At 40.8% G+C, this 26,558-nt stretch overlaps 1 protein-coding gene across 6 annotated transcripts; it reads left to right on the top strand.

Annotated features, from left to right (window-relative positions):
• Positions 1–2,321: 2,321 nt before the first annotated feature.
• On the top strand, positions 2,322–26,558 carry LOC119728304 (probable ATP-dependent RNA helicase DDX4). 6 transcript variants are annotated; one of them, XM_038200490.1, is made up of 19 exons: positions 2,322–2,779; positions 6,469–6,523; positions 7,037–7,062; positions 8,663–8,741; positions 9,120–9,167; positions 12,612–12,680; positions 14,158–14,247; positions 14,978–15,058; positions 15,199–15,270; positions 16,131–16,220; positions 17,509–17,598; positions 18,614–18,736; positions 19,423–19,601; positions 20,475–20,759; positions 21,607–21,919; positions 22,659–22,755; positions 23,434–23,704; positions 24,826–24,930; positions 25,785–26,558. In XM_038200490.1, the coding sequence occupies exons 1-19, from the start codon at positions 2,726–2,728 to the stop codon at positions 25,917–25,919; spliced, it is 2,262 nt and encodes a 753-aa protein (XP_038056418.1). In that variant the 5' UTR covers positions 2,322–2,725; the 3' UTR covers positions 25,920–26,558. The 6 variants fall into 6 exon arrangements, with proteins under 6 accessions (XP_038056418.1, XP_038056421.1, XP_038056420.1 ...); XM_038200493.1 differs by lacking the exon at positions 14,978–15,058; XM_038200492.1 differs by lacking the exon at positions 15,199–15,270 and having other exon boundaries at positions 14,978–15,049.

The following is a 26,558-nucleotide window of genomic DNA, read 5'->3' as shown; positions in this document are numbered from 1 at the left end:
GTAAAATAAAGCTGCATTATGTCTGCATAAATAGTCTGGTGCCATCCCATTCAACAGTTAACAATTAATGAAATACATTCAGGGAACTCGACAAAAATGGCCAACTCGTGCATAAGGCCCATAGCGGACTTACAGTTGTCGTTCTTGGTTAGATAGACCCTTTGCTCTGCAGCCATCTTTGATGTCTATGCTTCTGTTTAATAGGGATATGCATGAGCAGACCATGTGCGTTCTTTAACATAAAACACTTCAAAAATGGTTACTGACTGCAATCAATCTATCATTGGACTTTTCGTTTGTTCGTTTGTTTGTTTTGGTTGTAATGCCCTGGACAAAATATATGGGTTGATCTTAGATAATAAAATAAGGTATAATACTATACCAGCAGGCCTGGAAAAGGTAATTTAAAACATTTTTTTTTCAAACTTCAATCTTGAAGTTTGATTTATTGTTTATTTAAAACGCTAACTTTGGGACTTAGTATAACCTAGACATACACGAGCCAAGTTAAGAATACATCTAAAATCCTGGTGTAAAATTTCAACAATGTAGAACAAAATAGTTGTAGAATAGATGTTAGTCATCAACTTGAAGTAAACTTTCTCAAGAAAGAAAAGAAGAGAAGGTTCCCCAGTCACCAAAATGGGATGAAATTTTTATTTGTGTATTTTGTTTTTGTCATCACATTTTTAGCTTTGCTTTGAAGATAGACTCACAAAATTGAGCAAATATTAAAAAAAAAAGTTTATTGAAAATGCTAATTATTGGATTGAGCAATATTAAACTGAGGTTTCCACCCGTGATGTCATAATTTATGTAAAAATTCCATAAATATATTGTGTAGATATAAAAAAAAGTTTACTAGATGGTGTACATGTTAATTGGAAAGAAGAAATAAAACGTTTTTGTCTAAATTTGTTACTTAAACCTGCTTGTATTGATGACACTTCCTGAGTAATTTTTGTATGTGAGTGCAGTGAATTGTTTGTTGGAGTATAACTGTCTGTATTATCTGATGTTGTTAATTGCTCGGCAGTGGCGTCCATTTTTTTTGGGGGGGGGGGGGAACAGTGGGGCCATGAGCATTTTATAGGGGGGGGGGCACCAAAGGGCCGGACCTCATTTGATTGTGCTCTTTTCCCCTTTTCTTATCTCTTTCTATTTCACAAATTCGTAGGAGGGGGGGGGGGGGGGGCGGACAAGGGCTGACCAAAACACAGCTTTTTTCGGGGGGGGGGTGGCAAAACAAAATTTGGCGACGTCATGTCACTTAAAAAGAAAAAAAATTGCTTCTTTTTTTTAGGGGGGCATGCCCTCCGTTTTTTTTTTTTTTTTTGGGGGGGGGGAAGTATCGTCTGCACTCCTCTTTTGTTTGGCTTTTCTATTGTTACGTTTTTGCAGGTCCAACTTATAGTTCTCCAGCCAATTATGTTCAATGTATATGCGTAAAGATAGTTCCCAAATAGCAAAGATTTTTTTCAGGGTAGTCCGGAAGGGACATTCGTACTCGTGATTTTTATTAAAGCTAGAGTCCATCATTTGCAGCCATCCGAAAAGTAACTGGCGTAATCATTGTTGAAAAACAAACTTGGTTGAAAGATAGTAAGGGAACTAAACTCCCTGTGAAATTATTCTTTCTGAGAAGCTGTCATTTTGAAGTAATCAACGGAAGAAGGCATTTCCAACGGTGATTCTTAAGAAGCACCGTAGGAAAATTTAAATTAGTAGTTCGTCATGTTATTCAGCGCAGCGCGCACAAGTATTGGAACGACGCAAACGCGCGCGCGGTTGTTGTAATTCGTCGGATCAGTGCGCGACGTCGCGTATAGCTGCAATTCAAAACAATTCAAAACATGGTTCAGTAACTTTTGATTTGAAATTGAGATCTTAGAATGCTGTTTTTCTCGGAATGTACAACTGAAGCTTAGCTGAAACTTCATCAGGTTAGTTGCTCAGTATCCTTCATTAGATTTTGAACTATTTTGTTGCTTCAAACGAACAAAATGCACAAATTACAAATGATGGACTGTAGCTTTAAACAACATCATTTGTTTTTAACATCGCCTTTACACACTTTATGGACTGGGGTTGTAATCCACTATTGATTTCTCATTGTTTTATTTATGGGAAAGACTTTACGTCGATCATTCGTCTGTTTGCGCGTACCCGTAGAGTGAATTTGCAAGGCGCGGTGCTTTTAAAAGTCTTTCCGACATATTTAAATGAGCTGAAGTTTTTTTTCGCGCCGTTCCGTTCCATCTGGCGCGTAATCCAATCAAATGCGCCCTTGGCCGGGTACCAGTCTCAGTTTAAATCACGTTCCAGGAACATCACTTTCAGATGGTTCTCGCTCGGCACGTGAGCACGTGGTGAATGCATGTGTCATGTAAAGCATGTACTCATAGCACGTTGGTCATTCAGTGCCCAAAATTTCCTTGAGCAAGTCAGGAATTCTGGCTTATTGCAACTCTGTTTTAATCCTCACGTTGCCACCTATATTTCCAAAGAGCCTGTGGTAAAACGTAGAAATTGTAGTGTTAAATATTTGCTGTAATATTCCCTCCGAGTTTATTGAACTCTTGTGTTGACGTCAACCACTTGTCGTTTCACTGCACACACAGTTTAAAGTTCACGATCAAGGCGGCCATCGCGAACTGCGATTGCGAAGTAAGTTTTTGTGTGTGTGTGCGACTTAATTGGACAAAAGACGATAAACCGTGACAAGATGTCGGAAAATTGGGACGATGACGACACCACCCCTTCTTCCACCACAACTTGGGTAAGAACTAAACATGCTAAATGTCTGAAAGAAACATTTTTTTGCCCCAATTCACCCCATTTTGTCACTTCGCCCCATTCATGCCATTGCCATTTTTTGCCTCGTCATGCTCATGATGGCCACTTTGCCATGTCTGCCCCAGAATTCGAAACACATTTTTTTATGTTGTAAAGTAAGGATGAACAGTTTCATATGTGTTGACCGATGATAGTAGGATAATTACAATTAAAAAACCTAGGCCTAGTACTAGTACTAGTACTAGCAGTCTGGTAGTGGATATATTGCCGGCGGCAATCCTGGCAAGCTAACGATTCCTTCCTCCATGCTAAAGGTTTGCCGTCTCCGGCTATATTCCACTGCCTTAAAAAAAACCGTAACTGTTTATCACGAAATTAAAGTGCACATTTCACACTAGCAAGTAGGCCTATCGCCGGGTCCCGTGGAGGTTAGACAACTCGACGGAAAGATGCCCATATCTGGCAATCACTTTTCACCCTGTGCGCAAACCCTATGGGACTGGTCTGAAAATTTCCAAGTGTTTTCTCAGTAAAAATTCAAAATTTTTCACTGCTAATTTTGACTTTTTAGGACATATTATCACTTTCTGATGGCTGATTTTCTAATTTTCTTCAAACATATTTCCATAAACCCCAGGTTTAAAATAGTCTGAGTAATTTTTTTTAACCTTGGGACATGGTCTGGCGATAGGTCTAAGCCGCATGGCCGCCATCATGCGACGCAATCGAAACAACCCAAAAAAGAACACCACATGTCACCCTCAAAACAGCCACAAAACTACTTACATACGCCACCCGACGTACAAGTAGAGATTGATGAGTGAGATCAGAAGATCGAGGTACTTAGGTTTATTTATGATCTGGTTAAAAAGAGAAATTTATCGGCGAGGTGCGCTGTCGCGAATACCTCGGATGACATTTTCAAAAGTTAAATTGGCCAACTTAAGTTGTCGCTCTTTGCTGCGGTCTAAACTGATGATGTGGTCTAATGTGGATGTTGGACAACTTGACCGTTTGCCAACTCGATTGAACCATGTTTATAGCTCCATGATTGAACATCCTAAACCGATACCACCTTTAACTTTTTTTAACTCATCCATTCTAACATCGTGACTTTCAATAACCCCATAAATTTGTCTCAAATACTTCGGTCCAAATCCTCCAATTTCAATCCATACCACTTTGGTTCGACATCTAGTTTTTCTGTAATTTTTAGGGAGGGTTGTTTTTTCCCCGAAATGACAGGCAGGATTTTGCTTGAGGTCATAGGTCGTGCACCTTTGACCTAATTTTTGTTTCATAACCAGGTTGTTTTATGGGGATAAATACTAGACTGTGTAATATATTTTAAAGATTCCAGGAAAGACGAAAAACATTCCTGAGAAAGAGAAAGAAAATTGTATATTCGCGTACGAATAAGACATTTGGCTAATAAACACAATCCCCTAAACCCTTGACTGTTGCTTGGCAAACCCAATTGTCCATGTACCTCATACATGATGATGTCATGCTTTGTTTACATGTGTGCTTTCTCACATGAACTGTATGGCTTTAATCCCCACCTGGCTCCTGTAGTAGGCACACATGTAAACAACGCATGATGTCAGTTTTGTTTGGTGTATTGTTCTTTGGCAGACTAAAATGACACCAGCTGTTTATTGCAGTCTAGACAGTCATTCCTGGATGCTTATGAAATATCCTAGACCCAATTCCTTGTTAAACATTTCCAGGATAGTTTATGTTTCCTGATGGTTTATGTTAGCAGGAAAATAAACAACAGTTTTTCTTAATAACCAGTCCAATGGGTAGGGTTCTGTTAAAAATCACAGTGACCCTTTCTCGTCATAGTCTGGTTACATTAATACATGTCATGTGATGGATTTTAAAAACAATTCAATCCTCTAGCCTAACAGTCCCCATCCAGTCAAACTCCAACACCAGGGTTTGTTGGAAATTGCAGGAGTGAGGAAGGTTCCTTGTAAATCTCGCGTTTTGGTGCCTTTTTTTGTTTTTATGCTAATGAAATTTTCATATTCATGAGTGAAAGTCATTCCAGGGAGAAACCTCAGTGTCACCTCTGCTTCAGCGTAAAAAGTCACTAGAATGTTGGGGTTTTGCTGTGGCTAATTTTCGGCTTTCATCGAATCATTTTTTTTCCCCAGTATTAACCCTTATCCCTTGGGCTCTTTTTCTAGAAAGTATCCTGAATCCACCGAAATCCATCAAAAATGTTGGTGCCCTGAGTCCATCAAAATCCCCCAGTGTAGAGACTGGAGGTATCCTGAATCTGCTAAAGTCCATCAGCAAAATCTTAATGGATTCTGGTGGATTCAGGATATTCCATGGTGGCATAAAAAATACAGCATGTCTTCAAAATCCATCACCTAAATTTCTGGTGGATTTTGACGGATTTAGGATATTATGCTCGCATGAAAATTGTGATGTGTGTTGTTGCATAGGATCCATCAAAATACACCACTTGCATGGTTCAACTGGTCTTGGATATGATGTGGGTTGTTTTTCCTTTCAACAATTGTGGGAAATTATGTACACTTTAATGTGTGTATTGTGTGGAAGGGTTATTTCAATGAGCCATTGTCCTATATTTAATGTTTACTGAAGCATGACTCATTCAGCATTTACAAAATGTATCTATCAGCACTGTGTGTAAACCGTTTCTTGCACTGATATCGTCTTTCAATGGATGTTACGATTATGTATGGAAGTGGCGACCCCAGCATTGCTTTGTCTGGATGTGTTTTGTACATAATCCATTGTTTCTGCTGAGGCCTGATAAGCCCCAGTCACAAGCTCCCATCCGCCAAGTACATACATTTGTGTACAGCATGTGAAAGACTTCGCAGGGCTATAAGCAGTATTTACTTGACCACAAAACATAGCCAACGAGTTTAAACTGTTGAGACCCTGAATCCCCCAAAGTCCCCCAACAGTTTAATATAGAGGTATCCTGAATCCATCAAAATCCTGCAGGTCCCCTAGGCTTAAATCCTCAGTCCATCAAAATCCCCCAGTAAGTTCAATATGGAGGTAACCGGAGTCCGCCGAAATCTCCGAAACAGGTGTTCGGATTTTGATGATTTAGGTACGTTAGGGTAAAAACACGAAAACTTTCTGGCAAAATTTAGGGTTTACAAGTTATAAAGAGTAAAACCCTTGAAGTCAAGGGTGAGTTCCGAAAGCGACATCACAGCAACAGCGCCCTCAGTTGTCCAGAAAAACATACATTTTTAAAAATACTGTACTTTGCAAAAGTTTACCAAAAATGGATGTCTGCGTATGCTTTGAAATTTGCTACAAATATGCATCAGTGGTACTGCTTACTTTAACAGATTGTTTAGAAAATTGACATACTTGGCAAAATCAAGATGAATAATACTCCTCTGACATTGCATTGTTAACTTAAAAAATAGATGCATTTAATAAAATGGTGAAACTGATTAATTTAAGACTTATGTACTGCAGAAATTGGGGGAAATGTTTCATAAATGAAGTGTTGCGCGACTTGCGCAATCAAATGTGGCCAAAAGGAAGTTACAACATAAGCGTAAAGTTTTTGGGAACTTGGCCACCGTCAAATTATTGATTTGTTTATTGTGTTATATTTTACAGGTTAATAAACTAAGTTTCCTTTTTCCTGTCTTCCCTCATCAGAATGGTGGTAACTACGGATCCTCGATGACGAATGGAAACTCTGCAAGTACTTTTGGTATGTTTTTTCTCTTGAAATTGCCAACTTCAAAAATTATCATCTTATTCAATTTATTATGGAATAGCAAATGGTTATTAAGTTAATTAAGCGGGTGATTGCAAAGTAAGCCGTGAAGTAAGGTGTTCTGCAAAACAGATTGTGCTTATTTGCAGAAAAACTACTTTAATTTTGCAAGACACAACACAGTGCATCAGATGGAAAAGTCTGGTGCACTTGGATGTGTTCAGCTACCCTACCAACTTTAGTGCATAAACAGTCTGAAACAATGAGAGCTAGTCTCTGTTGCACAATGCCACAGCAGTGTTCTGTTGTGTCCTGGGACAACTGACTCTAAGACGAACCCCTCTTAGACAGTTTGGCCTTTAGACTTTTGGCCTAATGGATCTTGCTACACTGGGCAGGCTTGTCATTTAGACAAGTGTTGCATTTTGCTGCGTTTGGCAGGGGTTTTAGCCAAAATACCCCAGAGAGTTGGGGTTAATCATATATGTTCTATTTTTCTTCTTTCAGCTGGAAGTAGCAAGTGGCAGCCAACGGTAAGTGAAAAATGATTCTGTGTGACATTGAAAGAATTGTGTAATAACTCCAGCTGCAAATAATCCATCAACCATGGGCATCTAGGAGCACTGGTCAAGGGCCACTGGTCAACTAGTGGTGGATTTGTGACCTAACTTGCGCCTGTGCACCACGAGGCAAACATTAAAGGGAAAATACAACATTTGCAAACATCAAAAAATAAAACTACCAAATCATTTTGAAATACCTTGCTGGACTGTTAGTGAATGACAGTGTTAAGAATCCTGTAAAATCATGGCACCTGGTATACTGTCATTTTCAAGAAAAGTGGTATTTTTGTAACAATTTCTAACGCTGATCGGCCGACCAGCGTTGGAAAAAACTGGCTTTTTTTCAAATACTGGCCCCAGTTGACCATCGCACTTGTTTGCAATCGATTACACACCTATGAACGGGTACAAGCCAGCTAGACTGGTTCCCTGACCTTACAATTCCCCAATGTATGTAAACTGCTCTGTTCCTTCTTAAATGGAGTCAGGGAACCAGACTACAGGAAAATGATTGTTTTTCTTGGTTTTTATAGCATTTTCGAACTCAAAAAGTCAGTGTAACTATATTTGCTATATATTTCCAACCCCCCAATTCCATCCATTTCTGAAAATTACAGCTAAAGCAAATGATGTATATTCCCTTTAACAAGCTCGAAACTATCTTGGAAGCTGTGGCCTAACAGTAGACCTGTTGTAGCCTATTATTAAAGTCATGTACATGTACATGATGTAAAAGTCTGTTTTTATAATGCACTGCGTGGTTGTGACTATCAATTGAAATAAAGGATTCATATTGTTGAATGTCGGTTGGTGCATGGAACGTTTTATAGCTGTATGCTACCTTAGGTACATGGGAACACCAAATTTGTGTGCAGATTATTGTGTGCAGTACAGTGCCAATCCCAATGCAAAGTGCTGTTAGTACAGACATCTGGTTTTGGACTCTAGTGACCCAATTGTCCAAAACTGAAATAATTTAATAGCTGGTCAGTGGAGACCTATGCAACTGTCAAAATTCAGGGCAATGAACCTGAGTCGTGTGTTGTTGCGCGAGGGCCAAAGGGACAAGGCGATTGATGGCCAAAAAAAGGCATTTTGTGAAGTTTGTTACTAACCAACAGAGAGACATGACTACTTGTAGAGCTGCTCAGCTACAGCTAAAAACATCATCGCAAAACTGTTTGGTCCGGGTTCCCTGTGCATTTGAATGCAACTATTGTAACCAGTGATGCAACTAACCTCAGTAGGTTGGTTGCAAATAGTTGACTAGAATAGGTCAAGCATCGTTGACTATCCAGTGTTCATTCAGTTAGTCGAGCTGTGGAGAACTATGGCTCCTGGGGAACTTGCTCCAATTGTAATAATATCCGTTCCCCTTTATTTATTTCACGTGGGTGTTCTGCTTGATGTTTAGAATATTTGCCAAAGAAAATGTCATTGCTAGGGAAACGCCCTTGACTGATTTTTATAGGTTCTGGAACAAATATTACAAAGGTCCCTTGAGGGGATTGAATTGGTTTGATTGTAATGTTTTCCTAGAAGTTAATCAGAATTGTTTTGTTACCAACAGGCCAATCCTGCTGGGCGTGGTCGCGGTCGAGGTCGATGGGGCGGTGCAACAACAAACGCCACACCAGGTGCCTCAACAGGTATTGTACAAAATTTAGTGAACTTTTTTACATTTTTTGTAACTTTTATGATTGAAAATAACAGTCTCTTCAAGTTCGTGTGCATGCATGAGTCTCGGATTGCGAAATCAGTTAGGAGTTAAGTGTTAAGTAAAGCAATTTTCTGTTTTGAAAAAGTCACAAATGAAACATGATTCAAATGACTGAGGCATAATGCTGAATGGAATGTGAATTGCTCAATTATTATAGGACCATGAAATGATGTGTTTAACGAAGTGAATGTGAATGTACTGATCTCACTGAATCTAGACTGTTTTATGCTCAGCAAACAAAAGCAGAAATTCAGAATTGATGACAAATAAAATGTCATAAAGTGTCAATAAATGTTTTCTTGTACAGTTGTGAATGGCTCTGGATGGAATGGTGATTCTGGAGGCTCAGACACGGGTGAGTCACCTTAACTTGCTTGAATCCTAAACTTTCTGCATCTTTGCAAAATCAATCAGGCCAAAAAAAAAAAGTCTCCGGTTTCTGGTATGCGCGCGCGTCGCCGTAGCCATGCGCGTCGGCAAAATGAAATTTTTTTTTTCAATGAAAGATGATGTCTCAAAACCACCAAACTCACTGGTTTGACTGGAATCCTGCTGCTGCACAATTTTAACGTGTTTTTAGATGGGGTTATGGTCGAGAATAAGCTTTATGTGGCCTCTCTGGACTCCCATATATTTGCACAAAGTTTAGTCGGGCACCATTTGCAGTCATCAGCCGACATTTGAAGCAAAAAAATCAGTTAAAAAAAAAAAAAAGCCGCGTCGCCGCACCACTTTTTGGGCAAGCTCCATACCAGAAACCGGAGACTTTTTTTTTTGGCCTAACACAGTCTTTTTGATTTTAACCTAACCCTCCTCAATCCTCCAAAATCTTCCAGGCGGTTTTTGGAGGATTTTGGAGGATTGAGGCTGAATGGCAAAAATATGTGTTTGGCCATTTGTAAAGAGAATGTACAACACTTGCTTCTGCTGCAATTCTCAGAAATAAATGGATTTGGAGGATTAGAAATATTGTTAAACTGACTTGTTTCGTTTTGGGTTTGTATATGCTAGAAAACCAAGAAAATATTCATGTTCTTATAGTCTGGTTCCCTGACCCCACTGAAGATGAAACGGAGCAATTTGTAGGCTTTGGGGAATTGTAAGGTCAGTGAATCAGTCTAGCAGGCTTGTACCCCTTCACAGGTGTAATCAATTGCAAAGAAAATGCAGAATAATTAAATATGAAAAAGTAGGAGCAGTTTTTGAAAATTAGCCAGTTTTCTCCAATGCTGGTCGGCCGACCAGCATTGGAAAAATACACTTTTTCTTGAAAATATCGGCAGTTGCCATGATTTTACAGGATGCTCCTAACAATCCAGTAAGGTATTTCATGATAATTTGCTCAGTTTGTTTTTTGATGTTTGCAAATGTTATATCTTCCCTTTAAACAAGTACATTTAAAACAGGCCAAGTACATGTTTATTCCCTTTCTAAAAAAGAAAAACAAAGATATATTTAAAGTTTTGCCGCCAAGTTCATAGATGGTTACTATCCTACATGTACTGAGCGTTCATTTTGCGTTCAGTGCTTTGAATAAGAAAACAAGTTTGTTGCCTGGAGAAGTGCCCAAGCGGTTTCTCAGTTTGGAGCGAAATTTACATACAGGCTGAAAATCCGCACCGCACCACATTTGGTCAGTTTTTGTACCTGACATGTCGGAATCAGGCATGCAACTTTTCCTCGGATCCGTCTATTTCCTTGTTTTTTACTTATCATAAATGCCATTACAAATTAAAAAACACTGTATAAAGTCTAGTGTGGTTTGCAATTTCCTTGTTGTTTTTCTAAATTCCCAGTTGCATGCCTGTGGAATAGGATTGTTAGATGACTGAAAATGTTACTGAACAGGAGTTTGCAGTGTACATACATGTAGTTGATGATGTTGCAATGTAGGGAATTCCCCTATTAGGAAACTGCAGGAATACTTGGCCAGGAAATCTCCATTTCCTTGCTGGTAAACTCCCATTAGTCATAGCTATCCCTAACAGTCCTGAATCCTCCAAATTTAATACATTTTTAAAATAGGGAGTTAGGGTGTTTAGCAGCATTTTTTTTGCTGTAATTTCCAAAAATGGATGATTTAGGGTTAGTATTGTATAGAAAATACTATTAACACTAGGCTGTTTAAAGTTATGTGTTCAAAACCAAGGTGTTCTTGTAGCCTGGTTCCCTGACCCTACTTCAGACTAAACAGAGCAATTTATCGGTGTTGGTGAATTTTCAGGTCAAGGAACCAGACTAGCTGGCTTGCAACCGTTCACAGATGTGTAACCAATTGTTAACAAAATGTGGTCTAACTGTGGGCAGTATTTGATAAGCATTCGGTTTTTTTTCTCCAACGGTGGTTGGCCGATGAAAGTAGAATTTGTGATAGACTTAACATGTAGGCCTCCATTGTTCATGATAAATATTCAAATTTTGTGAGGAAAACAAATACACCAGGCTAACTCATGTTCATGAGTTATAAGATATTCAAAATAACCTACTTAAAATGTTACTACACCATTATTTTGTAAAGTAACCCTCTATTCTCATGGCAACAACATTTAAGTTCAGAAGATCAAAAAACGAAAATTAAAAATTAGATTTACAAAAAGTAAATCAACCCTGTCAGTCACCAGTAGAAGTGATGTTGTGCACGATGTCAATAGGTTTCCACAGTGTTGTAGTCAAAGTACTTGCAACGGATCACTAGTGAATCACGGGGTGTCCAGTCCAAGTCAAGTCACAAATGTTGCAAATAAACTGTGACAAAGGCACCCCTTTGTTATTGTTCGTATCCTATCTCTTGTGACTGGACTTGTGATTCACTTATGACAGGACTTGTGAAGTAGTTGTAATCCATTCCAAGTACCAACATTGGTCCCCCCCCCTCAATTAAAGGGAAAATACAACATTTGCAAACATCAAAAACTAAAACTACCAAATTATTTTGAAATACCTTGCTGGACAGTAGTGAATGACAGTCTAAAGCATCCTGTAAAATCATGCAACCTGGTATACTGTCATTTTAAGAAAAGTGGTATTTTTGTTTCAATTTCCGACGCTGGTCAGCCGACCAGCGTTGGAAAAAACACCTATGAATGGGCACAAGCCAGCTGGACTGGTTCCCTGACCTTACAATTCCCCAATGTCTATAAATTGCGCCATTTCATCTTAAATGCAGTCAGGGAACCAGACTACAGGAAACTGACTGTTTTTCTTGGTTTTTATAGCATCTACGAACCCCAAATGTCAAAAAAGTCAGGGTAACAATATGAGCTATGTATTACCAACCCACAAATCCATCCATTTCTGAAAATTACAGCAAAAGCAACTGATGTATATTCCCTTTAAGGCAGGTTCATACTCGGCGCAAATGCAAATGCACAGCGATTTCGCAAAACTTGAACACGTTTCAACTCTGGCAAATGTTACAATGAACGTTCCATCACGTCAAATTTGTGTTGAATTTGCATGTACCACGAACTAGCCTTTAAAACCCCAAAGATCCCCATCCAGTCAAACTCCAACACTAGGGTTTATTGGAATCTGTTAGGATGATTAGTGCACTAGTAAACTGATTATGATTTACATGGGGTTAGGCATACCACAAATACACAGAGTCCAACTGTTTATGTGCACAGTTTTCGGTATGGTGTTGGGATTTGTAAGGATGAGGAAGGTTCCTAGTCAATCACCCTAGGGTTAAGGAGTGGAGGAAGATCCCACGAATGCCTGTGTGCCCGTTGGTCAGGGGTAATGATTATACCCCGGCAATGCCACATGCTGATATTGAGTGATTTGTTTGCCTGTTCAGTGATCACTAACTCTGGATGGAAGGGAGGCTTCAGTAGCGGGACTGGAGGCAGCAAAGGCGGCGGTGGTGGTGAGTGGATCAGTAATACTCAAACACATTCAAAAAATTGCACACAAATTCTAATCAATCCATTCAGAATAGCTTAAAAGGTTCATAGAATCAGCTGAAGTGGTAATGTTATGAAAATGAAATGCCCACTTTTGCCATTTGCATGGAAAGTTGAACCTATGAGCCTTATGCACGAGTTGGCCATATTGAATTGAAAGTGAGGTAAAATCTGCATTTTTGGAACTTGCGAAGAGAAATAAAAGCAAGTTAATTACTCATTAATTCCAATGTGCTTCAATGAATAATCTAAAATTTGTAATTAAATATTCGATAATGTTTAAAGCCAGATTAAAAAAAATGACAGTAAAATAATGCTACTGCATTGTGCCTGCATAAATAGTCTGGCGCCATCCCATTCAACAGTTGACAATTAAGGAAATAGATTCAAGGAACTTGACAAAAATGGCCAACTCGTGCATAAGGCCCAATGCCTACACATGTCATGCCAATGTGGTGTAGTGGCACATCACTCACATGATTACATGAAGCCTTGTTATAAAGACAGTCCCATACCAGCATAAGTCATAGTGATTATCAGTCATTGAGATAAGTGAACTTATCTGAGTCACAAGTGAAAGTGAATCAGTCAACGAGATAACAACAAAGAGGATACTAGGCTGGCCTTCTGGGACCAGCAAAAGTAAACAAACTGTCAACGAAACTTGAATATGAATTAAAAATGAAAGTATAGTGCCACTCAGTGTGAAGATACAACAGCATTTGCTGCACGCTGTGATTGTTCTCTAGTATTCATAAGCAGTCTGCAGATTTGAAAGCTAAGACGCTTCCTGAATCAACACACAACAGAAACATTAATTCATACCTTTGTATCGAGCCATATTGACAATTGTAATAGCCCCTTGTATGGATTACCAGAATCACAACTAAACAAACTCTAAGGCACACAGAACTCCGCAGCCAGGCTCATAACCAAAACGCGAAAATACAAACGTATTACCCCAGTCTTACAACAATTACATTGGTTACCAGTGAAGTCCAGAATCATTTTCAAACTTTTAGTTCTCACCAATAAATGCATCAATGGACCTGCCCCAGATATCTCCATGAATTAATAACTGAATACCGTCCCTCACAAAATCTTCGCTGCAGCTCACAACATCATCTAACTCCACGTACAGTTCATACCAAATCTTATGGCCAATGGACAATTCATTATCCAGCACAAGAAGAATGGAATAAATTACCTCACCAAATAAAGATCAGCCCATCCTTTGAACATTTCACAACTTCAGACACACTTGTTTAATGCTTTCAGAAGCGCATATAGACATTTCGTGTGTATATTGCGCTATATAATAATAATAATTTTTATTATTATTAGAAGCTTAACGTCAATGTGCAAACCAGTGGTCACAACATGCAATTGGTATTTGCAGAAAACTTTCAATTATTGTTGACTCGTTCTCCTGTAATACAGGTAACAAGTGTTTCAACTGCCAGGAGGAGGGGCACATGTCCAGGGATTGCCCCAATCCTAAATCTGGTGGAGGTAGAGGCGGAGGTGGAGGTAGGTCTTAGACTTGATGACAAATAAATACAAATCTGGATTAGTCTGTGCCCGTTGGTACCGTTTATTAGAGAGTCATTCTCTTTGGGCTTGATTCGTGCCTCATCGGACCCATATAAATAATAAAATTATTTGGGTCAATTAATTAATTTAAAAACCTGTGAAAATGAAGTCTTCTTTTCCGAATTGGTAAGAGGCCTATGCAAAAACACAAAATGCAAAAAAGAAAAAAAAATACCAATATCACCAAAATACTCCACACATAAAACTCTAAAACAAAAACAAACTGTTTCTAGTTAGTGAAATGTTTCTAAAGTCTCTTTTTTGAAACAAAATTTACGCAGTCTGCAAACTGAAAAGAATGCAGCGCTCAAAAAAATGCACGATGATTCCATCTAAACATCTTGATGTTTTCAATGAACAAAATTTTGGGGTTCACAATTTTGAACAGAAAACCTCTAAACTGAACAGTACCTTCCTGAAATGACATCACAGCAACAGCGCCCTCATTTGTCTGGAAAAGTATGGACAATTTTAAATGTGTAAAGAAGGGCACTTCTCGATACAATTAACCAAAAAGGGATGTCAAATAGTTTTGATAGATTTAAGAGTAGAAAGTTGCTCAGAATATGTTCCTATGAAAAATGCATTTCACGCCAACTTTAACTACGGCATTTACAGCTGTCACTCTTGAATTTGTTGTTGAAGTATGTTTTCTTTCATCCGTTAGGTGGCGAGTGCTACAAGTGCCATGAAACCGGCCATTTTGCCAGGGATTGCCCCAATGCAGAATCAGGCGGAGGCGGGGGAGGTAGGAAGTCACTGCTTTTGTTCCACGCGAATATGTACATTGGAGAAGCTTTTGAATCCAGCCCGTTGAAAATATTACATTGGCACTTACAAATGTCGCTCTTGATTTTCAATGCTGTAGTCTTGTCGTTCATTTCTTAGGTGGTGAGTGCTACAAGTGCCACGAAACTGGACACTTCGCGAGAGAGTGCCCCAATGCAGAGTCAGGCGGAGGTAGCCTGTTGTCTTTTCTGCCCTGCAGACTAATCCAACTCTTGTGTGATATGCTGTAGAAGTGTGTTGCATGGGGGGGGGGGGGGGGGGGGTCGTCTCAATTCAATTCAACTTCACATTTATTTCCATGCTTCATGAAAAGCAAGTTACAAACTTCTGAGAAAAGGTTAACCCATCCAGTTCGTTAGTAAAAACGTCATACACGCGCGCGTACCACTGATTACTAGCGCCCATTGGATAAACGCTGGAGGTGCGTTAGCTTCCGGTTCCATTCGTGCTATGCTACACCGTGTGAAGAACGCATGGTTGAACTGCGATGATGTCACACTAATGAACGGGATAAAGCAGTGAATATCAAATTAACAGCAAAATAAAAGAAGCAAATAGAGCATGGGGCTGTTTGCATGCTCTTGATTGAAGCATAACCCTATCAGTGAACTGTTGTGAATGTTTAAGGTAGAGTAGATTGTTTCTTTGGTATGTTCATGATAAGTTGTTCCATCAGGGGTGTGAAATCTCGGCTTTAAAGCTGATTTCAGCTTTTTTTGTTTTGGATTTCAGCTCTTTTCCCTCACTTGCTGTGTACAAGTATAGGAGATTTCCAAAGTTCAGCTTTTTTTTACACCTTTTTCAGCAGTTTTCAGCTATTTTTATCAGTGGTGACTCACACCCCTGTCTATGCATGTACCGAGTTTCAAAATTTTTCGTCGATGGCCGAGATCTTGGGGGGGGGGGGGGGGTCGGAATTTCCCCCCCCCCCCCCCCCCCCCCCCCCCCCGGCTGAGAGATGGTCAAAATAACCCAGCCCTTTTAGGGTTAAACATAACTTCAATTGTTGTGACTTTTTTTCCCTGCAACAGGTAACAAGTGTTACAACTGCCAGGAGGAGGGCCACATGTCCAGGGATTGCCCCAATCCTAAATCTGGTGGAGGGAGAGGCGGAGGTGGAGGTAGGTCTTAGACTTGACGACAAATAAATACAAATATGGATTAGTCTGTGCCCGTTGGTACCGTTTATTAGAGAGTCATTCTCTTTTGGCTTGACTCATTACTTGATTAGAACAAGAATGATTGTTAGATTATTTGGTTCAATCATTTAAAAAAACACTGTGGAAACGAAGGCTTCTCAGAATCGGGTAGAGGCATATTCAAAATACATGTACACAAAAAAGAACCTCCCAAATATTCCATGCATGAAACTTGTAAACAAAAGGAACTTTTTGTTGAACACAGAGACAGACATACTTGTCGAAAAGTATGTCAAGACCAGTGTTCTGAAAAATTTAGCAAATAAGTTTTTGTGGCACATCTCAATTCATATCCGGGGGACAAGTTCCAGACAAGTTGGGGGTAGAAGCATTCACTGTGTCCGGAAGAAGCTCTGCATTTGTCCTGGACATGTTCCGGGAAATTTCATTAGCAACTGCTTGACTCGCTGATACTGATAACTTCATTGCAGGAAGATTACGGGGAAGTTGTTCAGAATCCTGCAACTTATACGCGATACAACGCAACTTGGCTGAAATAAGAACCCTGCTAAATGCAACCAAATGCAACCAAATGCAACAGTGGATTCTGTTGTATCACCTTGGCACTATGAGCAGTTACCCTGCTAAATGCAACAAGATGCAACAGTGGATTCTGTTGTATCGCCTTGGCACTATGAGCAGTTACCCTGCTAAATGCAACAAGATGCAACAGTGGATTCTATTGCATTGTGCAGTGAACCAAGTGCATACCAGCCTTGGCACCAAGCGGTTACCCTGCTAAATGCAACCAAATGCAACAGTGGATTCTGTTGTATCGCCTTGGCACTATGAGCAGTTACCCTGCTAAATGCAACAAACTGCAACAGCTAGGCATACTATTGTTTTGCCTTGGCACTATGAGCAGTTACCCTGCTAAATGCAACCAAATGCAACAGTGGAGTCTGTTGTATCGCCTTGGCACTGAGCAATTACCCTGCTAAATGCAACAAGATGCAACAAAGCAGGGGGACTTGAGTTGCCTGCTAAATGCAACAGTGTGCAACAACTTTTTACCTTTGTTGCTTTCTGATGCATTTAGCAGGGTGAGCAGTGAATTATTGACTGTTTGAGCAGTGAAACTCATGAGACTTGACAAGTACACATGTGATGGAGGTATCCTCCACTCTGTTTGGATTCCCAGATGAGGGGCACTAACTGCCTGTGGGTTTGTTGTTAATACTTGATTTGGTTTTCTGTTTCGACTACTTAGGCGGAGAGTGTTTCAAGTGCCACCAGACCGGGCATTTTGCCAGGGAGTGCCCCAACGAGGAATCAGCAGACGCTGGAGCTGGGGGAGACAGTAAGCAGACTTTTGAATCCACCAGTGTAGCACATGTACCTCATACACACCAAACATATAGCCAAAGAGTTAAGCTGTTCAGATCCTGAATCCATCAAAGTCCCCCAACTGCTCAATATGGAGGTATCCTGAATCCATCAAAATCCTGCAGTACCGCTGGGAATACTGTTCTGAATCCATTAAAATCCCCCAATTTTTTTCAATATGGAGGTATCCTGAAGCTGCCGAAGTACTCCAAAACAGGGGTGTGGATTTTGATGGATTCGGGTACGTTAGTGGTAAAGGGAATGTACATCATTGGCTTTTGCTGTAATTTTCAGAAATACACTAGTTGTGGGGTGAATATAATAGATCAAATACTGTTACACTGACACTGTTTGAAGATTTGTGTTCGAAAATGCTGGAAACACAAAGAAAAACAAAAATGTTCGAGTAGTCTGGTTCCCTGACTCCACTAAAGATGAAATGGATCAATTGATAGATGCTGGAAAATTGTAAGGTAAGGAAACCAGTCTAACTGGCCTGCACCCGTTCAAGAACATGTAACCAATAGCAAATACAATTTGGACTGAAAAAATGGTAAATTTGGAGCAGTGGTTGAAAAATAGTTAGGTTTTTCCAACGGTAGTCGGCCGACCACCGTTGGAAATTTATACAAAAATACCACTTTTCTTGAAAATGACTTCACACCAGGTGCCATAATTTTACAGGATGCTTTAGACTGTCATTTACCAACATCCTAGTAAGGTATTTCGTAAACATTTGGTAGTTTTGTTTTTCGATGTTTGCAAATGTTGTATATTCCCTTTAAAGCAACAGGGGAAAAGGGCTAAAGTTCTTGGAGAATGATGGGGATGATGTCCCAAGGGTAACATGATTGATGAAGTCCATTCAGTGGTCATTCATAAACTGGTACAATACGTCACATGAACATTGCTTGGTCAGGGAATATTTCTCAGTCGTATACCATGGTATTACAATGGAGTGTGAATCGCCCTTTTTGTCGGTTTGTCAGGTCGTCCCCCTCCATCAACCTACATACCCCCCGCACCGTCCGAGGACGAGGAACAGATCTACAACTATATGCAGCAGGGGATTAACTTTGACAAGTATGACGACATTCCCGTCGAAGTCACAGGTAAAGTACCACTCAAAATGGGACTAATATTTGTTAGGCACCTAGGATCATTTGCATCTATCCCTAAAGCAATCCATTATTATCAAAAAAGCTTCCTTGATTAAAGATCGTATTGGTACTAAACACCCAAAGAAATTATTTGGTCTGGCTTGCTGTCGTTAAAAAGAAATCAAGAAATGTAGGTGATTTCCAACGATCAGTCAGTCGACAGATGTTTGGAAATAAAGAGTTACAAAGGGGTAATTGAAGTTTTAGCTTGGTGGATACCGTACATTTGAAAAAAAAGACAAACATGTGCATAATTTTGTCTCTTGTAATTGGATTCTGTTGCTGATGCACATTAAAAAAAAAGTGTGCCAACGAGCACCCCATTTTGAAACCACTTCCAATGTGCCAGTTGATTTTGGAGGATGGTAGTTCTATTCCCAAACGATACTGTTTCAGGCGGACTAATTTCACAGGGTATTTGATACCAGTCCCATCTTCTTTAAATCGGTAGGTAATTGCACATGATTCTAGGTGGCTATAAGCTCTCTTAGCAAATTAAGCATACAGTTCACAAATCTTGATAATATTTGTTTTTACTTTGGAGATGTGGTAGTTTGTGGGCACAGTTTACATAAAAACCAAAATATTTTCTGAGCCTCTCATGATGAGTCATTATATTTCCCCCCTTTTTTCCTCAGGCCGAGAGCCACCACGTTGTATCCACAGCTTTGAGGAGAGCACCCTTTGCCCCGAGGTGAAGTGCAACGTAGTCAAGGCCAAATATAGCAAACCCACGCCGGTCCAGAAGTACGGGATACCGATCATCAGTGGTGGACGGGACCTCATGGCCTGCGCGCAGACTGGCTCAGGCAAGACGGTAAGTTGCTATAATGCTCACTGGAGATGAGGGGCATGCGGACGTTATGGGCAGAATGCAGTACATTGTATACCCTCTGTTTGGTGCTGTCATGTGAAAACCTCGACCAAACTTGGTGACAATAATCTTTGGGTCAGGGCCTTCAGATGACTTTTGAGGTCAAAGGTCATCTAGGGGTCTAATCCTCATTACTAGTTAATAGGTACACTAATAAGTATGCTTACTACAAATATAACCTTGTTTGAGGGTGGATAGTCAATACTAGCTCCCCGAGGTATGGGAACTAGTGTGTCCACATCCAATATCTTCGGGATCTAATATCAACTATCTGTCTGCACCGACGCAAAATTATCCCTGCACCAGCCACAAAACTCGAAAGAAGTGGACGGTTGTTGCGTCAACGGGCAGTAGCCTACGACGTCTGATGATGATGATGTTTGTAATAAAGCATGTTATATTTGTTATACTAGACCTCATATGTATTCACCAAAAGTTTGTCAAGTAACATAGGGCTGTCAAGACAGTCCTAAATTGTGCATATGCCGTAATCGTTTCATTTAGCTTGGACGATGTTCTTGTGTGCGCACTACCCTGTTCCATAGTTCCAGGAATTTTTACTGCGTAGTAGTCTATCACACAGGCTACCCATGCGATAGACGACTGTGCATGCGTATTTACCTTATGCATGAATCAATGAGTGTATTTTTTTGTAAATCGCAAAAAAAATTCTGACGTGGTGGTGAACAGACCAGTAAGAACTCGGCTCTTGCTCATGAATATGTATGAGGTAAAATGATGCTTTCTGCTGAACAGTGTTATGAATCAATCCCTTAACTGTGGTTTTTCTTTTTTTTTCTTCACATTCCTTCCTAGGCTGCATTCCTCCTGCCCATCATCAACGGCATGCTGAGCGACGGAGTGACAGGCAGCTCCTTCTCCGAGTTCCAGGAGCCCCAGTGCATCATCGTCTCGCCGACCCGTGAGCTGACCAGCCAGATCTACAACGAAGCCTACAAGTTTGCCCGGGGCACCATGCTGCGCCCCGTGGTGATCTACGGCGGTACCAGCGTGGGGCATCAGCTCAGAGAGGTCGGCAAGGGATGCCATCTCTTGGTGGCTACCCCGGGCCGCCTCATGGACTTCATCAACCGTGGAAGGGTAGGTTGGAGAAACTTCAGATGGATGGTCTGTTAGTTTGGGGACAGGCAAACAGGTTCACAGCTCGCAGGATCTGTTGGTGTTTCATTGACAGATTGGTTAACCCTTTAGTCATTGTAGCGCCCGAAACCGCCCTGTCTATTACTCACTGTAACCCCCTGAAACTGCCCCAGCACTCTATGGTGTTATTGATTTTTCAGTGAATAAATCCATTGTAGTACAGTGATGTCCAGTAGTCAATTTCACGGCACTGCTAAGCACAAAAATTTGCTTAGCACAAAAAGTCTGGCTTATAAAAGCAGGTTACCAGCCAAAACTCCATGTGATGTATATTGCTCGTGATTAGTATTCAGCTGTTGTTTGCTATAGCATGAAAATCACGTGGAGTTTTTGGCTGGTAAACTGCTTTTATAAGCCAGGCTTTTTTTGTGCTAAGCAAATTTTTTTGCTAAGCAGCGCCGTGAAATTGGGCCCAGTTGCTAAGTGGTTAAAGATGTAGAGCCCATTCTATTTTAGAGATGCAACCAAGAAATAGAAATTTAAAGAAAAATATAATCAACATGCAAAATGAGGAAATAATGAACTCCCCATTATTAAGTTATGGACAAATTCGAATGTTTACAACTCCTGACAAACTTGTAGTCATGACCCTAACTCCCATAGATTATATTGGGCATGAAGTACCATAAAACACTACAAACACCACACTGTTAGGCTGTAGTACTGCATACTGCAAATTACTTGTCGTCGTATTTTGTAGCCTTAGGGGAGGTTGGGGTTTGAGAAGACTTCTGATCAGCAATGCCCAGTTACCTCTCAACACCATGTGATTCCTAACCCCTAACAGATCAAAGTTAGCAAGTGCAAGTACCTGGTGCTCGACGAGGCAGACCGCATGCTGGACATGGGCTTTGGGCCGGAGATGGAGAAGCTGATCTACCTACCCGACATGCCCAAGAAAGGAGAGCGCCAGTGCCTGATGTTCAGCGCCACCTTCCCCCAGGAAGTCCAGCAGAAGGCTGCCGAGTATCTGGAGGACTACTTGTTCCTGACGGTGGGGCGGGTCGGCGGTGCCACGCCCGACATTACACAGACGATCATCGAGGTGGGCAAGTACGATAAGAAGGAGAAGTTGTCGGAGATGCTGATGAACAATCCTGGTGAGTATGATTCACCAAGGGAAGAATGCAAAATCAAGCGAGTGTGAACTTCGAGGTTAAACCCTGAGATACCCTGTAAAAGCTTGTTGAACCTTGCAAAAACCTTGAGGTAATCGTCGAGTGACCGCTTGTTTAATTTCGCATCCTGCCCTTGAACATGAGCTGTATTATTTGCATTAGTGCGAAAACATAGGAATTTGATTCTATGCTACGTGTGATGACATAATTGATTGTGCTGTTCATTTAAAGAAAGATATTTGGTTGTAAGGCCCTTGCATATTTGTCCTTCGAAAAAAATATAGGTAAAATAATGAGCAATTTTCAATTTTTTTTAAAATGGCTGCCATTGCTTGTTGTTCTACCTATATTTTGTCAAAGGCCAATCTGCGATGGCCCTATAGCCAAACATCTTTCTCGTGACATACTCTGACTGTGTGCCAAATGCCATGCTGGTGTCATCAAAGGCACAATCCAATCACCTATCTGCCGTACTAACTTAGTAGGTTTTATTGTTTCCTGATTGAAATCATGAGGTGTTCTCAGTGGATCACGTTCAGAGTTTTTGGTATGCAGGTCCAAAATAGTTAACCGGACTGGTCCAACTATTGATGACTTGTGCCTACCTAAACAAAGTGCCAGTGAGTTGGGGTGCTTTAATGAAACACAGTTTACCCTATTGTGTAAAAAAATTGGAATGTTATTAAGGTATCTGCTATTCTTTTCTTTTTTCCTCCAAAAGACGAGCGTACGCTAGTGTTCACCGAGACCAAGCGGGGAGCTGATTTCCTGGCCACCTGCCTGTGTCAAGAATCCCTTCCTGCCACCAGCATCCACGGGTAAATAGTCTGAGTGGCCTCATTCCTTGACCTTCCGGGAAAAAAACAAGCCACTCTTGGAAAACAATTCTGCAGTGTATTGCAGTGTAGCCTTGAGTGCAATGTATGAAAAGTTGAGATAGTGAAGAAAATTGCCAGAGATAAATTACGAGGACAATACATGTCATCAAGCACAGATTGATAAACTAACCAATGGCTGTAGGTGTGGGGGTGCAAGCTCAATTCTAGTGTGCATCTAGACTTTCTCCCGGTTCTAAATGGGTAGCATTATTTGCGTCCTTAGCAGCATATGTGAGAGCTCCTTAACCCTAACCCCCTAGGCCCTTGTTGCTTACAACCATCCTCAATCCTCCAAAATCCTCCAAAATTTTGCAACTCCGCCTAAATTTTTCAAAATTGTCAGACAGTCCTGCCTCAAAATGCAATCATCCTCAATCCTCCAAAATCCTCTTGTGCTTCAATCACCATTCATCCTCAATCCTCCAAAATCCTCATGTGCTTCAATCACCATTCATCCTCAATCCTCCAGAATCCTCATTTGATTCAATCACCATTCATCCTCAATCCTCTAGAATCCTCCAAAACCGCCAGGAGGATTTTGGAGGAGTGAGGTGGGTTAGGGTTAAAGGTACTTTTTTTGTTCATTTCAAGTATTCTGAACTAATATTTGTGTTTCAGCGATCGTGAACAACGTGAACGGGAGGAGGCCCTCGCAGATTTCCGAAGCGGCAGGGCCCGTATCTTGGTAGCTACGTCTGTGGCTGCGAGAGGCCTTGATATATCAGGCGTCAAGCACGTAGTGAACTATGATATGCCATCTAGTATAGAAGAGTACGTGCACCGCATTGGTCGGACTGGGCGTGTCGGCAATCTCGGCAAGGCAACCAGCTTCTACGATGCGATGAGCGACTCGCAGAATGCACGAGCACTGATTAAAATCCTGGCTGATGTGAGTAGACTTGACAGATCTGTACCTGTGACACTTTCATGTTAGTGACACTTATGTTTATAGTGACACTGTAATGTCCATGACACTGTAATGTCTGTGACAGTTTAATATTGGAGTCTCTTTAAAGCCAGAGTCCATCATTTGCGTCCATCATTTGCAGCCATCCGAAAAGTAACTGGCGTAATTATTGTTGAAAAACAAACTTGGTTGAAAGATAGTAAGGGAACTAAACTCCCTGTGAAATTATTCTTTCTGGGAAGCTGTCATTTTGAAGTAATCAACAAAAGAAGGCATTTCCAACGGTGATTCTTAAGAAGCACCGTAGGAAAATTTAAATTAGTAGTTCGTTTTGTTATTCAGCGCAGCGCGCACAAGTATTGGAACGACGCACGCGCGCGCGGTTGTTATAATTCGTCGGATCAGTGCGCGACGTCGCGTATAGCTGCAATTCAAAACAATTCAAAACATGATTCAGTAACTTTTGATTTGAAATTGAGATCTTAGAATGCTGTTTTTCTCGGAATGTACAGCTGAAGCTTAGCTGAAACTTCATCAGGTTAGTTGTTCAGTGCCCTTGTTTAGATTTTGAGCACTATTGTTGCTTCAAACGAACAAAATGCACAAATTACAAATGATGGACTGTAGCTTTAATGTATGTGTCACTGTAATGTCCATAAAATGTAATGTCTGTGACACTGTCATATCTGTGACACTTAAATGGCTATGACACTGTAATGGCCATGACAGCCTAATGGCCACCACACTAATGGCCACAAAACTGTTACGGTTATGTTTGTGACATTGTAATGTCTGTGACCCTCTAATATCCGTCACACTGTAATGTTCGTTACACTCTCATGCTTGAACACTGTCGTGTCCGTGATACTGAAATTGCCGTGACAATTGTCCGTGACATTGTCATGTCCGTGATGCTATCATATCTGCGACACTGATTAAGCTTTCAGTTACTTCTGTTAGACTAATGATATCCTAGTTTACAATCGCAGTTAATCTTCAAGTAATGTTTATTCATTGACAAGTGCAAGATTCAGTTGGGACTGAGGAATAGTTTGTTCAGAATTCCATCTTAACCGAGAGTTGCCTTTTTTGCCGTCTTGCAGGCTCAACAAGACGTTCCTGAGTTCTTAGAAGCCGCAGCAGACTCAGCCGTTGGGACTTTCCATGGCAGCGCTGGTGGCAGCTTTGGAGGAAGAGATACTCGAAAGGTGAGAAGGACAAGGATTGACTTCAATTTCGCAATTTCAATTCCTTCCCATCATGATACCAAGGGTTTAATTCACACTGAAAGAAAATTGGGCTGGTGAAAAGCCTGGGGCGGCCCGAGGCAAAAGACAACAAATTCACACTTGAAACCTTCAGCCAAGGTCCACCACTGAAACTGCTCCATAGTAAGGCTTCCACTAACTCTGTACCAGAGCAGGGAAGAATTTTTTTTCCCAGGTTTCAATTGGGGCTCTTGTTTTCCTATGATTGGTGAATTGGTCTCAAAAGTTTACATTTGAAAACGGAGGTTTTGGCAGCCACCTTGTCTTTAGGTAGTAGTACATGTGTTGTTCGCAATCTTATGTTCAACATTTGCATGTGGGACGCATCTTGGTATTGCCAGGTTTTCATTCAATCTAGGCCATGCTTGTGCAAGGTAATTTAACCCCATGGGCCCGGGAAGCGGTCATGGCCGCGGCCGCTAATCCTCATTGGAATGCAGTTGCCAGCTGTGGTATGCCGCGGCACACGGCTAGTGGGTAGTTCCACAGCTGCTGCTTTTGTGCAGTCCCGCTACCACACAAAGGCTGTGCAGTCATGCGGGCCACTTGCTCTATGTGTGGAGGAATGTCCCCATTATAACCCGTGCTTAAGGGGTTAAACCAAGCATGAACTTGTTGACAGATGTGGGGCAGACGTAGATTGTGCAAACCATGGTTTGGAGGCTCTAGTGTAACAGTAGACAGTCCTATAATAGACACAAAAAAAATATCAAATTTTGATCATTTTGATCAGACCCTTACATTGCTCGGCTTGGGTGTTACGCTCAACCTTGTTCGGTTGTTTTTCCTGACAGCAATTTGGTGGGCGTGGCGGTGGGCGTGGTGGTGGGCGGGATACCGGCAACGAGTGGGGCTCTGGTGGTGGCGATTACGGAGGCGGAAACTTTGCTGCCGATGGAGCAGCTGGCGATGAGGAATCGTGGGATTGATGATGTCACGCGCCGTCCTATCCAAGCAAAAGTATCGCAAACAGGAATTGCGGATTTTACGAGCAAACTGCTGCAGTTGAGAATGGACAATGTCTTTATGTTTTTTAACGGATCTTACTGAAGTTCAGGAATATGTTGATGACCTGCTTCCGAGGTATAATACAGCGAAACAGAGCCAGTCTTTTCTTTTAAAACAAGCAAAAGTGTAAAAATACTGCAAATGTTCGACGCACGGTACAAAAAAAGAAAGAAAAGACTTGTTGAGTTTACAATGCATGAATGGCCAAGGCAACCAAATGTGATTATCGTAGGGTTCGACAAAAATGTTGAGCAAAATGAAAGAAGTTGAAATCATTTTGTTCTTTTTTTTACGTCAAAGCGGAGAGAAAGCTGGAAATCATTGGCTCTATCGAGTGGCGAGTTGTAACATTAATTGTAAAAAAGTTTTTAAAAAATGTTTACATGTAAGCTTCCAGATATGACAGAAAGTTCCCAAAGTGCATGTTACTTCCTACGGTGGATTTATATTTGTTCATACGTTTCAGGTGATTTTGATTTTAAGTCTTAAATTGAGTTCATGATTAGGGCAGGTTATTTTCCTTATCAAAAAAATAGGTGCATGAAAAAAAAGTCTTTTGT

The sequence above is a fragment of the Patiria miniata genome, unplaced genomic scaffold (assembly GCF_015706575.1).
Source record: "Patiria miniata isolate m_02_andy unplaced genomic scaffold, ASM1570657v1 HiC_scaffold_20, whole genome shotgun sequence".
Classification (NCBI taxonomy): Eukaryota; Metazoa; Echinodermata; class Asteroidea; order Valvatida; family Asterinidae; genus Patiria; species Patiria miniata.
This window is presented reverse-complemented; position numbering and strand designations above follow the sequence as displayed.